Source organism: Myotis davidii, unplaced genomic scaffold (assembly GCF_000327345.1).
Source record: "Myotis davidii unplaced genomic scaffold, ASM32734v1 scaffold197, whole genome shotgun sequence".
In the NCBI taxonomy this organism is placed as follows: domain Eukaryota; kingdom Metazoa; phylum Chordata; class Mammalia; order Chiroptera; family Vespertilionidae; genus Myotis; species Myotis davidii.
In genome coordinates this window covers 1,076,379-1,089,467 of record NW_006291549.1, presented here as the reverse complement: position 1 = coordinate 1,089,467, position 13,089 = coordinate 1,076,379, and the positions used below count along the sequence as shown (strand labels likewise).

Genomic DNA, 13,089 nt, shown 5'->3' with positions numbered 1-13,089 from the left:
TGCATATGCTTTGATTCCATAGGCGTATGCGTATTTTCTGTATATAATTGGCTATATCCCGCTGTTGATTTTTACTCTGAACTCCTAAATTATTTAAATGGGGTCTTCCTCATGTCGAATGATAGTACTCTGTGGCCATAAAATAATGACTACAGATGCTCATTGGATCCATGTCTGTGAAAATTTATGTGCCTGTGTGTATGTCCTTTCTCTCTGTTTGTAGTTATATGTTCACACATGGCCATAGAAACATTCATACTCATATATAAACATCTACTCAAAAGTTCATGGTTTTCCCTTTTTGCCGCCTCCCCCTAAACCAAATTGTGTTGTGTTTTTTTTTTTTTACTTTTTCTGAAGTAATTTTTTTCATCACAGTAAACTGAGAAATATTTTTGCTAGTGTCTGTCCATGACAGAATTCACCATTGTCAATTTGAAACACATTCTCTCAGAGTTCTTTTAGTATTTTGATAGGAGTATGCTGAGCATTATAACTGAGAGGTCCCCCTCCCCCCAAGTTTTTAAAAGATGTCCTGGATTTTCCTGATAGAGAAGTCGCAACAGATTTTAAAAATAACTGTCAGTTTTTAAATGGATGTATTATATTAGATCTTAACATTTTCAAAGTAAAAGGGATTTTCAATTTTAAGCAGCAGTGAAATTCTTTTGTTCGTTTCTGCCTTCTGTATGTTCACTGATTTAGCATTTGCCTATTGAAGACCTCCTGGGTTAAAGATGGACATGATACCACATTCTGTTTGCTAGGGGAATAGTATCTTATGAATGAAACTATTTAGCACACTAAAAGAGACTAGGTGATGCAGGGGGTTGTACTCTCCCCCCCTTTAAACAGCATTATTGATATAGAGTTCATACGCCATACACTCTACCCATTTAAAGTGTACAATTCAGTGGATTTTAATATGCACAATTATCATCACAGTCATTTTCAATACATTTTCATCACCTCAAAACAAAACAAAAGACTTCAGATACTCTTTACCCCCTGCTCTGCAAGCCCAAAGTCACCACTCCCTGCTTTCTATATTTATGGATTTCTGTGTTCTGAACATTTCGTATGAATAGAATCACATTATATATGGTCTTTTGTGACTGGGTTCTTTTACTTGCATAATGTTTTCAAAGCTTATCCAGGTTCTAGTATTATCAATAGTTCATTTCTTCTTGTGGCCAAATAATATTTCATTATATGGATACTAGAGGCCCAGTGCATGGATTCGTGCACCAGTGGGGTCCCTTGGCCTGGCCTGCGCCCTCTCGCAATCTGGAACCCCTCAGGGGATGTCGAACTGCTGGTTTTGGCTGGATCCCCCCAGGTCAGGCCGAGGGGCCCCACTGGTGCACAGATCCATGCACCGGCCTCTAGTATGCATATAAGATCTTTGGTTAATCCCCCCCCCGCCTTCCTCTGAGATTCATCTGTCTGTTCCATGTTTCCATGCTTGTGCATTGAGCGTCTGCCCCTGGTGGTCATTGCCCGTCATAGCAAACGGTGGAATGGTCGCTTAGGCTTTTATATTATAGATACCATATTATGTTTATGCATTGGCCAGTTGGGAGGGATCATCCATTTTAAGGGAAACTCAAAATGAGATTTTTAAATCTTTTGATTTTTAACAGTAAATGGTATTCAAAGGCCACTTTTCCCCAGTGAATCTCCTTCAATTATTTCAGGTTTGTTTATTGTAAAGATGATCTAGTGAGTCTGGACTGACCATGTGTTTTCAGATCTTCCCACTCAGTGACAAGATCTTCTTGCTGAAAAGACATCAAGAAATTTCAGCATACATGAGTACAGTAAAATGATCATGTGTATCATGTTGTTCTTTCTTCATACTGCATTAAAAACAATTAGACAAGTTTTAAGAAACCTTCTATTTAAGGGTTAAGTAATTCTTTGATTTCTAATTTAATTTTAAGACCAAATAAAATGTACACTTTTGCTATAATTTCCCATTGTGTGAATTTTTGAATGGGTTTTGTTAAGCAGGCAGAATAACTTCATTGATTCTCATTTGCAGCTATTACTGTTATTTTATGAGTAGTGGCATTTACACTGTAGTTTAACACTCTGCGAGCCCTTTTACAGTATACTTCATACTTTCTGAAAAGGGGGAACATTGCTCATTCAAATTCAGATTTATATGTTTCTTTGTATAAATACAGAAAACATACCCACCTTACTACAGCTATAGATGTATTTTAATAGTCTCCTGGTCAGAGTTAGATAGGGCTTCTTAGGTTTAAAAAGTAAGAAAACTTATTTGATATTTAAAACCATGAATCTCTTGATTAACGCTCTGTGTCTACCTAACTCTCATGTTATTGTCTTGTTTTGATACCTGATTGCAAAATCCTCTAGCACAGCAGGTGGATGTTCCTTTGCTTTCATCACATCTGAGTGTTACAATCAAGTAAAAGTAAAAAAAACAAAAAAATTTTCTCAGGCTGCAATGCAATTTGGCCAAATTTAAGACACTGAGTTCTTTTATAAAGACAACATCATATAGGTTTTTCAAGTCAAAACTAATTTTTTTGAAAGTTGTTTCCTTTCCATTAGTTTTGTGGACCAGCCATGTGAACATGGAAGGGGGAAAAACTCTCTTGAAAATTATACAGGGAGTTATTCCCTAACTTTATCGCCATTACTCTCCTGTGAGTTTTTTAGAATTTTTGTGGCAATGCTTGAATTACTGCCTTAGACTCTCATACACAAGATGGGTACATGTGTGTAGAAGGCTTATTAATCTCTATGCATCTTTTTGGTCATGTACAAGATCACTCTCTTCATTCATAAAGCTTGACAGCTGTTACTTTGCAATTACTGCTGTGTATTCTGTGACAATCCTGGAAAAGTTTGTTGACATATTTTTATCTTTTTATGTATTTTTAGATAGCAGTCTTTGAAGGACAATTTTCCCACCCAATAGAGAGGTTCATCTGACTTTTGACACCATGTATAGACTCTCGGCCAGTTCTGCACATTCATGATACCTACATGTGACTTCCAAATAAGAAAATTTAATTTGTTAAGACATGTGTTCTTGTTAAAACTAAGAACAGTGAACCTTGTCATTAATATTCATCGCAGCTAATTAATTTATACAGGGAGATTATACCACCTAAGTTTACAGTAGAAAATGATGGGACAGAACGGGTGCTATATTCATGAAAAACTTTTCTATAATTTAGTTTTAATGCAGGGCATGTACTTAACTATTAAACATTTAAAAATGACTCAAGTAAAATTTCATAATTCAAGTTGTAAATCTTGGTATACTCCCAAGAAATGAATAAGAAGAAAGTGGGTTTACTATAAGAAGGATTTTTAGTTACATATGGGAGATTTGGCCAAAGATAATGAACACTTGAAGGGAGCACCCAGCAAAAACAAAAAAAACCACTACACTAGTAATAGACAAATATGTAAATTGACCATACTTCTGCAACACCCCCACAGATGATCAAAGAAGGAATATGCAAATTGGTGGGACAAAGATGGCAGCAGCAACAGAGCCAAATGGAGCAGGCGGGAGGCTTGGGTCGCGCCCAGGGATGGAGGAAGCCAAGCTTTCCGTCCACCTGGGCCTGCCGCCGAAGGAGGGGCCTGTGGGCGGTGGCCATAGAGCCGGCCTGAGAGCGTGGGAGGCTTGGGTCACCCAGGCCAGATGCCGAGGGAGGGGCCGGCAAATGGCCCTCAGCCCCTCACCCACGCTGGCCACACCACTATCGGGGCGAGGGTCCCCGCTGGGTGGCATGGCCAGCCTGAAAACAGCCATTGGCCCCTCACTCAGGCTGGTCAAGCCCCCCAGTGGGGACCCTCACCCCATGGGGGTGTGGCTGGCCTGCAAACTGCCCCAGCCCCTCACCCAGGCCAGCACCATCGCCAGTGGGGACCCCCCACCCCAATGGGGGCATGGCCAGCCTGCAAACCACCACAGGACCCTCACCTAGGCTACCCCACTCTCCAAGATAACCCCCACCCTGATCCGGGACATCCTTCAGGGCAAACCAGCTGGCCCCAACCTGTGCACCAGGCCTCTATCTATACTAATCTATACTAATAAAAGGGTAATATGCTAATTAGACTGGGAGACCTTCCAGGTGACCTTCCAGACGTTCTTCTGGACAAAGCCATGGTGGCGGGGCCGAGGTAGAGGTGGTTAGAGGCCAAGAGGGGAGGGCAGTTGTAGGTGATCAGGCCCGTTGCGGTGAGCTGGTGGGGATGATCAGGACTGTGAAGGGGGGCAGTTTGGAGTGAGAAGACCATCAGGAGTGCAGTTGGGGGTGGACATTTCTATTGTAGAGAAAGGGAAAATAGCAATATTAAAATGTTTCCTCTAATGAATTCCCTTTTAATGTGCATGAATTTCGTGCACTGGGCCACTAGTGTGTGTGTGTATTCCAGAACTGAAATACTGAAATTGGTTGTTTTGTTTTGTTTTTACTTTTAAAACATTTTTTTATTTTTTTGTTTTAGAATTTTTGGCGGGGGCAGAGGAGGGTTTGGTTTTATTTCTATGATTGTTCCTTCAGAGTAATGTTTCCTGTTTTATGTTTCTATTTGCCCCATGGCCTTATTTTTGCATTTGTTATTTTGTATCAAGTAATTTATACAAATGTTCCCAAACAAGGAACATCTAGTAGGAAATTTATTAATTAGCCTTGTGTATAGTTTTTTTTGTGAGGTACACTACATATTAGCTGAAGCATCAATCTGTGTTTTCCTGAGAGATGTCATTTGGTGAGAAGATTGATGTTCAGGTCACATATACTTGCAGAGTTCAAGCCAGCTATGAGCATAATAAAGTGAGAGACTTCAGTTGTAGTGATAACAGACTCTATTATTTGAGTAGGGCTTTGGAAATCATCCAGAATACTTTCAAATGCACTCTTATTTAATATTCAAATACAAAAGTGTTACTGACCAAAACAGAAATATTTTTCTATTAAATTGCCCTATTTTATGTATTTGAGATATACTTCGAATGTGAGTATTTATAATATACTGGTTTTAATTGTATGTTTTCTTTTCCTTTTTCTATGAGTAATAGAAATAAACTGATTAATAATTGGGAAATCCACCCTATCATTTAAGAGGCATATAAACATTTCTGAACCCAGGTATTAAAACTAATAATCCCTGTCATACCCATTGTAGATGATTATAGCATGAATAATATGGTCTCATGTGTGTCAAAGTGTTCATTTATTAATTACGACTAAATATGTGTTAAGCATTTTATAAGGTGTAGGAAAAACTTAATACATTGGGAATAATCATAAGGAAAAATTAATTCAAATATTATATGTGGAAAGTTTCTTGAGGTCATAAATGGTTTTCAGTTATTGAGCTTTTACTATTGCTAGGCATAGTGCCACATGCCTGATATTCATTATTTCATTTAAGTCTTTTGACACTCTTGGGATGTTATTGTTACTGTCATTTGACAGATGAGGAGAGGGACTCAGAGAACTTTGTTTTCCTTTAAGTGCCCTTGAGCACCTGTTATTTGGCCAATGGGCGTTTTGCCCTGCCCTAATGGAATTTATATATTTAGAAGGGAAGACAGACCTTAATCAAGAAATCAGACAGATGTATAAATATAACATAACTAGAGGCCTGGTGCACGAAATTTGTGCACTTGGCTAGTGGGAGCGGAGGGGTCCTTCAGCCCAGCCTGTGCCCTCTTGCAGCCCGGGACCCGTTGGGGGATGTCCGCCTGCTGACTTAGACGCCTGACCTGGGGAATGGAAGTACTATTTGAGTTGAAATCTGAGAGATGAGCAGGAGGTAATAATACACAGTGGGGGTTTGATGGTGGGCATGTACAGGTCCATGACTGCCTAACTGGGAATCAGATAGTAACTCAAGGTTTCCAATCAGGAATAGAGAGCTCACATCCACCTGCTGCGTCTAATTCCTGTGACTTTACTACTGAGCAATGTTAGACAAGGTACCTAAGGGTCTCCCTCCCGCTCTCCCCCGCCCCCCGTTTCCTTGTTTGTAAAATAAAGGGGATAATAGTACCAACCTAGTGGTATTTTCTGAGGATTAAGTAAGTTAATGTGTGTAAATTTTTTAGCACAGGATCTAGAAAATGCCAATTATCCAGTAAATCTGACTATTATGAATAATACCAATCGTTCACTGTTAAAAATAAGTTTTAAAAAGCCCTGCCTTTGGTTTGATTTAATAAAAGACAGGAATAAACAGGGAGAGACAGTGCTTCTCAGACCTGTTTAAGCGCTTCCTCCTGTTCTTAGGTCTCTCCTCTAAACCCACCGCCCACAAACTCTGACCATGAAGTCCTTGAGCACAAGGACTCTGCCATCTATTTCCTGCCACTTGACATAGTACGTGGCTTTAACGGGATGATTTTTGCATAGTGATGATATTTGAAGCCGTAGGAGGGGATGGAATTGCCAAATTAAAAAGCGAAGAGCCTGGTCATGGGAAACACCTGTATTTATTTACAGTGGAGAGAGACTGGGAAGTGGCTGCCAGAAAAACTAGGATAGTTGGTCTCTATGGAGGAAAGTTAGTGCTGCAAGCTGCTCTGAGGTCTGGGAGGACAAGGAGCCCAGAAAAGGGACCAGAGGTGAGGAGAACATTCCTCTTGGAGGCAGCGGTTTCAGTTGCAGAATTCCAATTGCAAAATTAGCATGTAGGTGGCGGTGAGGAAGTGGAAGCAGTTGGGTGCTGGGTGCATGGATTTCCCTTTCAAGAACTCCATGGTAAAGGTAAGCGGTAGGAAATACTACTTTTAATATGTTGCAGGCTTAAGAAAGTTTATTATTGTTGTTATTGTTGTTACTGTTCACGGGGAGTTGGGAATGCTGGTCATGTGAGAATGGAGGAAAGAATTACAGGGCACTCTGATGAATCCGGGTCCTGGAGGCATGGGAACAGTCTGACTAAACTGTCTGTACTTTCTTTGGTGTCCTGTTTCTGACACGTTGTCGGCCTCTCTGAATTTTCTATAGTTATAGTGCCCAGCAGTGAGTGGGCAGCACTCACAGGTTAGCTGAAGGAAGAAAGAAATGAATGTGCTCAAAGGAAGCAAAGCTCACTTATTTCTGCTCTTCCCAACTGTCTCCTTCGAAAGCATGTACATTTTTTTGAGGCTTAACTGCCTTTGATAGTTTTATGATAATTTATTTTTTTTAAGTGTGGGAGAGTTGGTGAGTGATCACATTGGTTCTATTTTATTGTGAGTAAATAGTGTGTCAAAGTTTTATGTCATTTCAAAAATGTTATTTAGAATAAAACTTCCTTTGAAGCCACAATATTCTCTTACTCAAAATATTTATTTAGACCATATTGTTTAAATATATATAATTCCCTTAAGGAACAATTGTAGTGTATATAAATCTGGACTTAAAACAAATAGACCTTCTGGAATTCATAGAAATACAAAAAGGATATTCCAGTACTTAAATGTTTATATACAAGAGGAGTTGAGGTGTTCCAATGTTTGTATGCTTAGGTACAAAAAAAGTAGAATTTATAAAGAAATGATCATCTGAGAAGTTTAATTCCCAAATGTGCCAGACATATAAAGTTATTTAGGAAGAGAAAATATTTGAATCATAAGTGAGTTTAGAGTAAGTGAACCAGTGATTCAACCAGGGAATAAATAAGTATACGTAAAAATAAAAAAATTCCACAATCTCTTGATTTATTCAGGTCCTGAATATAGTTATAACTAAAAAGTGTACTTTTTAAACCCCAGGAAAAATTAGGCTATTTTTATAAAATAATTAAATGTTATCAAATTAATTATGTAAAATATGTATGTCTTTTGTGCCTGAGTTAGTTAACATATAGTCCTTGAGAGATCATCTCTTTCTGTTGGTCATCCTTTAATTTTGGTAACACAGGGTTTTTGGGGGGTTTTCAGAATTTATGGAAGCTTTTATTATCACACTTCAGATTATGTAAATATTTTAATGCTAAATTCTTGCCATATCTGAATTTCTAAATGGATAGTTTGTACAGTGCCTTGTTTTTAGTAGAAACACTGCTCTCTAAACTGTTTTGTTTTGACCGTAGTTCAGTCAAGTTGTGAGTTCGTTAACTAATGATCATGTTATTTAAAGAAGCTATTTCTAACCTGAGATGGTCTAATATATCATTCAGTCGATAACTATTGAAGTTGAGATAAGAAATTTTGGGAGAAACATTTCCCCTTATTACCTACACATACATATAGTATTCTTGCCTAGTTAGCATTTCTTTTGGTGTCTTTATTTCTTAATACTAGTTCCTTTAATTACGAATGCATACAGCCAAGTCTGACAACCTAGCTCATATATAATTGGACTGTTGACAGTGGAAGAGAGACCCTGAAATATCATGCAGATTATACAGTTCAGTATTTCCCTAGTGGTAATAGAGGAGCAAATTAGGGGTGGAATTGAAGTAGGAAAGCAGTCTTCAGTGAGGTCTTTAACATCAGAAACTGAATAGGGGCCTATAGATGTAATTGTCATTAGTGAAAGAAAACTATTTTAAACTTGCCCGATCCAAAGCATAGGGAGCAGTAAAAGCCTGTTCAGTCTTGGCCTCTGTAAATGGAATTTGGTCCAATCATATTAATGAAATCTCAAATCCTGTCTGTTACAAATGAGGCAGTTTATGTAGAACTCCAAATGATTCCAGGAAGATGAGCACCTGGGGGTGCAAGTGAGCATAGCTTGGAGGCACAGAATTGCAGTTGCAGGTAGCTCCTCTGCCCCCTCCCCCACTTTCCCCCAAATCGGCAATCATTGATTATATGTGAAGCTGCAGAGAGAGATTTTCCTGGCAGTTCAGGTAGTTACAGTAGATTGTTAATCTGTGAATGATCGGACAAAATCCCTTCTGTCTTCAGAATTTCCATACAAATTAGAAGGAAATGTGTGAGGTAAATTTATTAACTGTAGTCTAGGAGCATAGGTCAGCTTTAGCACACTTCTTAAGTATAGGTTTTTATCCATAAAAAAAGTTACACTTCATTTATGCTAATTTTCTATGGATTCACTTGATAATATAAATTGGTGAGATGATTTTTTAATAATACTTGTAAAGAAATGAAAGATTTTTTAGTGTGTTTTTAAGTTTTCTAAGATACAGTTGGGTAGTTCCAGATATAAAATGTTCCCATAAATGGCTTTTCCTAGTCTACATCTGTTCTTAAAATAAATTTAGACTTATTTTCTTGTATCACTGTTAAAATATAGGGAGGGTTGTTTTATATTTGTCAAAATAGGAATGAAAGTGGAATAAATATATCAAGTGGGGGAAAACAAGGAATTGGGAAGTGATAAATCATACTGGAGGTATACAGTATACTAGGTCTTATTGGGCCAATGGGAGTGTCTTTCAACATGTCTCTGAAAGATTAACGAAGTATTTAAGTGAAACTCAGCAGAACAATAATATTCTAATAACATTTGTATGTTTTGTTTTACTTTCATCAACATTTCACTTGAACATTATCTTGTTTGAATGTATAATTTTTGCATTACTGCCAAATGGATGAACTTACATGGGAATAGCAGCAATTTTTTTTTTCCTCTTTTGGACCCTGGTGTTACAAATCCAGCATCTTGTAGGATAAGTCATCCTGTATTCTTACTCTACTCTATGCTTTTCGTTTAAAGGTTACACATGAATGGCATGAAATACTCTCTTAGTGAATGAACCTTGTTTTTCTTACATTTGTATGAGATTTTGATGGTATCAGAAACCTCTCCAGGCCCCTCCCAACATGAAGGCTTTAAACCTAGAAGTGGTTGCTCCTTAGTAAAATGTGGAAGAAATGTACCTTCGAACAGATGCTGACGCTCCTTTCCCTCCTTTACTTTCCAGGCCATCCGTTGCACACTGGTAAACTGCACGTGCGAGTGTTTTCAGCCGGGGAAGATTAACCTGCGGACTTGCGACCAGTGCAAACATGGCTGGGTGGCACATGGTGAGGAAAAGCTGGGCCTTTCTTTCTGTTCTTGTTATGTTCCTGTGAATGTACATGCTTTTGTAGAGCAATCGCTGGTCTGGAGATGAGAGGGGTCAGCTGTGCTCCAAGTGTCAGCAAACATTCATCCTGCGGTTCTCAAATAGCATATTTTCAGCTCCAAGACGTAAGGCTTCGGTGAGCAGCTCCCAACAGAAGGCTGAGATGTTTATAGGACAGCGGGGCCCTGGGATTCTGACCTAACCTCACAGCAGCCAGCAAGCACCAGGCCTGATGGAAACTCAAATGTGCCTCAGTTGGTCTTTCAGGGCCCAGACCTCAGAGGGAGGCTGGCAAATCCTTTCTGCTTGTGGAGAACACCTTGGTGACTGCTCACCCTCGGTGTATGCCTTAGGGGCTGAGTGAACCCACCCAGGTGTTAAATGCTGTATAATCTAAGGCGGGTGACAAAGTGAACGGGAACATCGTTTGGCTGGTATCTGAGAAAGTAATCCGTAAATAACCCCTTTCAGTGTGTGCTGGGATTGGAGGTGGCCAGGATTGGTGGTGCGTGAGCTCTGTTTATGTGTGTGTTGGGGTGGCAGCATTATAGGTATGTGAGCTCTGTGTAGGTGTGTGTTGGGGTGGCCAGCATTATAGGTATGTGAGCTCTGTGTGGGTGTGTGTTGGGGGGACCAGCATGGGTGGTGTGTGAGCTCTGTGTAGGTGTTTGCTGGGGTGGCCAGCATTGGTGGTGCGTGAGCTCTGTGTAGGTGTGTGTTGGGGTGGCCAGCATTATAGGTATGTGAGCTCTGTGTGGGTGTGTGTTGGGGGGACCAGCATGGGTGGTGTGTGAGCTCTGTGTAGGTGTTTGCTGGGGTGGCCAGCATTGGTGGTGCGTGAGCTCTGTGTAGGTGTGTGTTGGGGTGGCCAGCATTATAGGTATGTGAGCTCTGTGTGGGTGTGTGTTGGGGGGACCAGCATGGGTGGTGTGTGAGCTCTGTGTAGGTGTTTGCTGGGGTGGCCAGCATTGGTGGTGCGTGAGCTCTGTGTAGGTGTGTGTTGGGGTGGCCAGCATTATAGGTATGTGAGCTCTGTGTGGGTGTGTGTTGGGGGGACCAGCATGGGTGGTGTGTGAGCTCTGTGTAGGTGTTTGCTGGGGTGGCCAGCATTGGTGGTGCGTGAGCTCTGTGTAGGTGTGTGTTGGGGTGGCCAGCATTATAGGTATGTGAGCTCTGTGTGGGTGTGTGTTGGGGGGACCAGCATGGGTGGTGTGTGAGCTCTGTGTAGGTGTTTGCTGGGGTGGCCAGCATTGGTGGTGCGTGAGCTCTGTGTAGGTGTGTGTTGGGGTGGCCAGCATTATAGGTATGTGAGCTCTGTGTGGGTGTGTGTTGGGGGGACCAGCATGGGTGGTGTGTGAGCTCTGTGTAGGTGTTTGCTGGGGTGGCCAGCATTGGTGGTGCGTGAGCTCTGTGTAGGTGTGTGTTGGGGTGGCCAGCATTATAGGTATGTGAGCTCTGTGTGGGTGTGTGTTGGGGGGACCAGCATGGGTGGTGTGTGAGCTCTGTGTAGGTGTTTGCTGGGGTGGCCAGCATTGGTGGTGCGTGAGCTCTGTGTAGGTGTGTGTTGGGGTGGCCAGCATTATAGGTATGTGAGCTCTGTGTGGGTGTGTGTTGGGGGGACCAGCATGGGTGGTGTGTGAGCTCTGTGTAGGTGTTTGCTGGGGTGGCCAGCATTGGTGGTGCGTGAGCTCTGTGTAGGTGTGTGTTGGGGTGGCCAGCATTATAGGTATGTGAGCTCTGTGTGGGTGTGTGTTGGGGGGACCAGCATGGGTGGTGTGTGAGCTCTGTGTAGGTGTTTGCTGGGGTGGCCAGCATTGGTGGTGCGTGAGCTCTGTGTAGGTGTGTGTTGGGGTGGCCAGCATTATAGGTATGTGAGCTCTGTGTGGGTGTGTGTTGGGGGGACCAGCATGGGTGGTGTGTGAGCTCTGTGTAGGTGTTTGCTGGGGTGGCCAGCATTGGTGGTGCGTGAGCTCTGTGTAGGTGTGTGTTGGGGTGGCCAGCATTATAGGTATGTGAGCTCTGTGTGGGTGTGTGTTGGGGGGACCAGCATGGGTGGTGTGTGAGCTCTGTGTAGGTGTTTGCTGGGGTGGCCAGCATTGGTGGTGCGTGAGCTCTGTGTAGGTGTGTGTTGGGGTGGCCAGCATTATAGGTATGTGAGCTCTGTGTGGGTGTGTGTTGGGGGGACCAGCATGGGTGGTGTGTGAGCTCTGTGTAGGTGTTTGCTGGGGTGGCCAGCATTGGTGGTGCGTGAGCTCTGTGTAGGTGTGTGTTGGGGTGGCCAGCATTATAGGTATGTGAGCTCTGTGTGGGTGTGTGTTGGGGGGACCAGCATGGGTGGTGTGTGAGCTCTGTGTAGGTGTTTGCTGGGGTGGCCAGCATTGGTGGTGCGTGAGCTCTGTGTAGGTGTGTGTTGGGGTGGCCAGCATTATAGGTATGTGAGCTCTGTGTGGGTGTGTGTTGGGGTGACCAGCATGAGTGGTGTGTGAGCTCTGTGTAGGTGTGTATTGGGGACAAAGGTGATCCAGGCCAAGGCTGGCAGTGTGGAGGCTTTAGCCAAATGCACAGAGCTGTTCCATCAATGTGCCTGCCCTAAGCATTTCACTCGTTCTTATATATAGCTTATGTTTTTTTTTTATGTTTAGGCAAAGGGAGACTGGTAAATAAGTAGAGATATTTTCTTTACTGCCTAGACTATAGAATTTTTAAAGATAGGTAATGTTTAGACAAGAAATTCTGGCTTGAGATTTCTTTGACAGCCTTTCTAGGTTCTTAAGTGGGCACATTCTTCATTCCCTAGCAGTGCCAAATATCGAGTGGGTTGTGTTTTTATAAATGTCGTGTTATTCTAGCAAGATCTGAGGTAACAACACCAGGCTCTGCTTTGAAATGCTTTTCATTTATCATGTCCCTTGCTCGTTAGAGTGTGTGTGTTGGCCTTGTGGGGACATTTCAGCCATGTTTCTATGAGGGGGAGTGAGAAGAGGTGGACATAGTAGTATGGGGAATATACTGGAAGGAGTGTGCCTGGCAGGTATAGCCACCACCTGTCAGTGCCCCGGGAGGGAA

At 42.0% G+C, this 13,089-nt stretch overlaps 1 protein-coding gene across 4 annotated transcripts in view; it reads left to right on the top strand.

Annotated features, from left to right (window-relative positions):
- The window catches only part of BNC2 (basonuclin 2), a 302,217-nt gene that overhangs the window by 131,567 nt on the left and 157,561 nt on the right, over positions 1–13,089 (top strand). For all 4 annotated transcript variants that reach the window (XM_015564719.1, XM_015564718.1, XM_015564720.1 and 1 more), the window contains one exon: positions 9,880–9,982. In XM_015564719.1, coding sequence (XP_015420205.1) covers positions 9,880–9,982 — 103 coding nt within the window. The remainder of the gene's footprint in view (positions 1–9,879; positions 9,983–13,089) is intronic.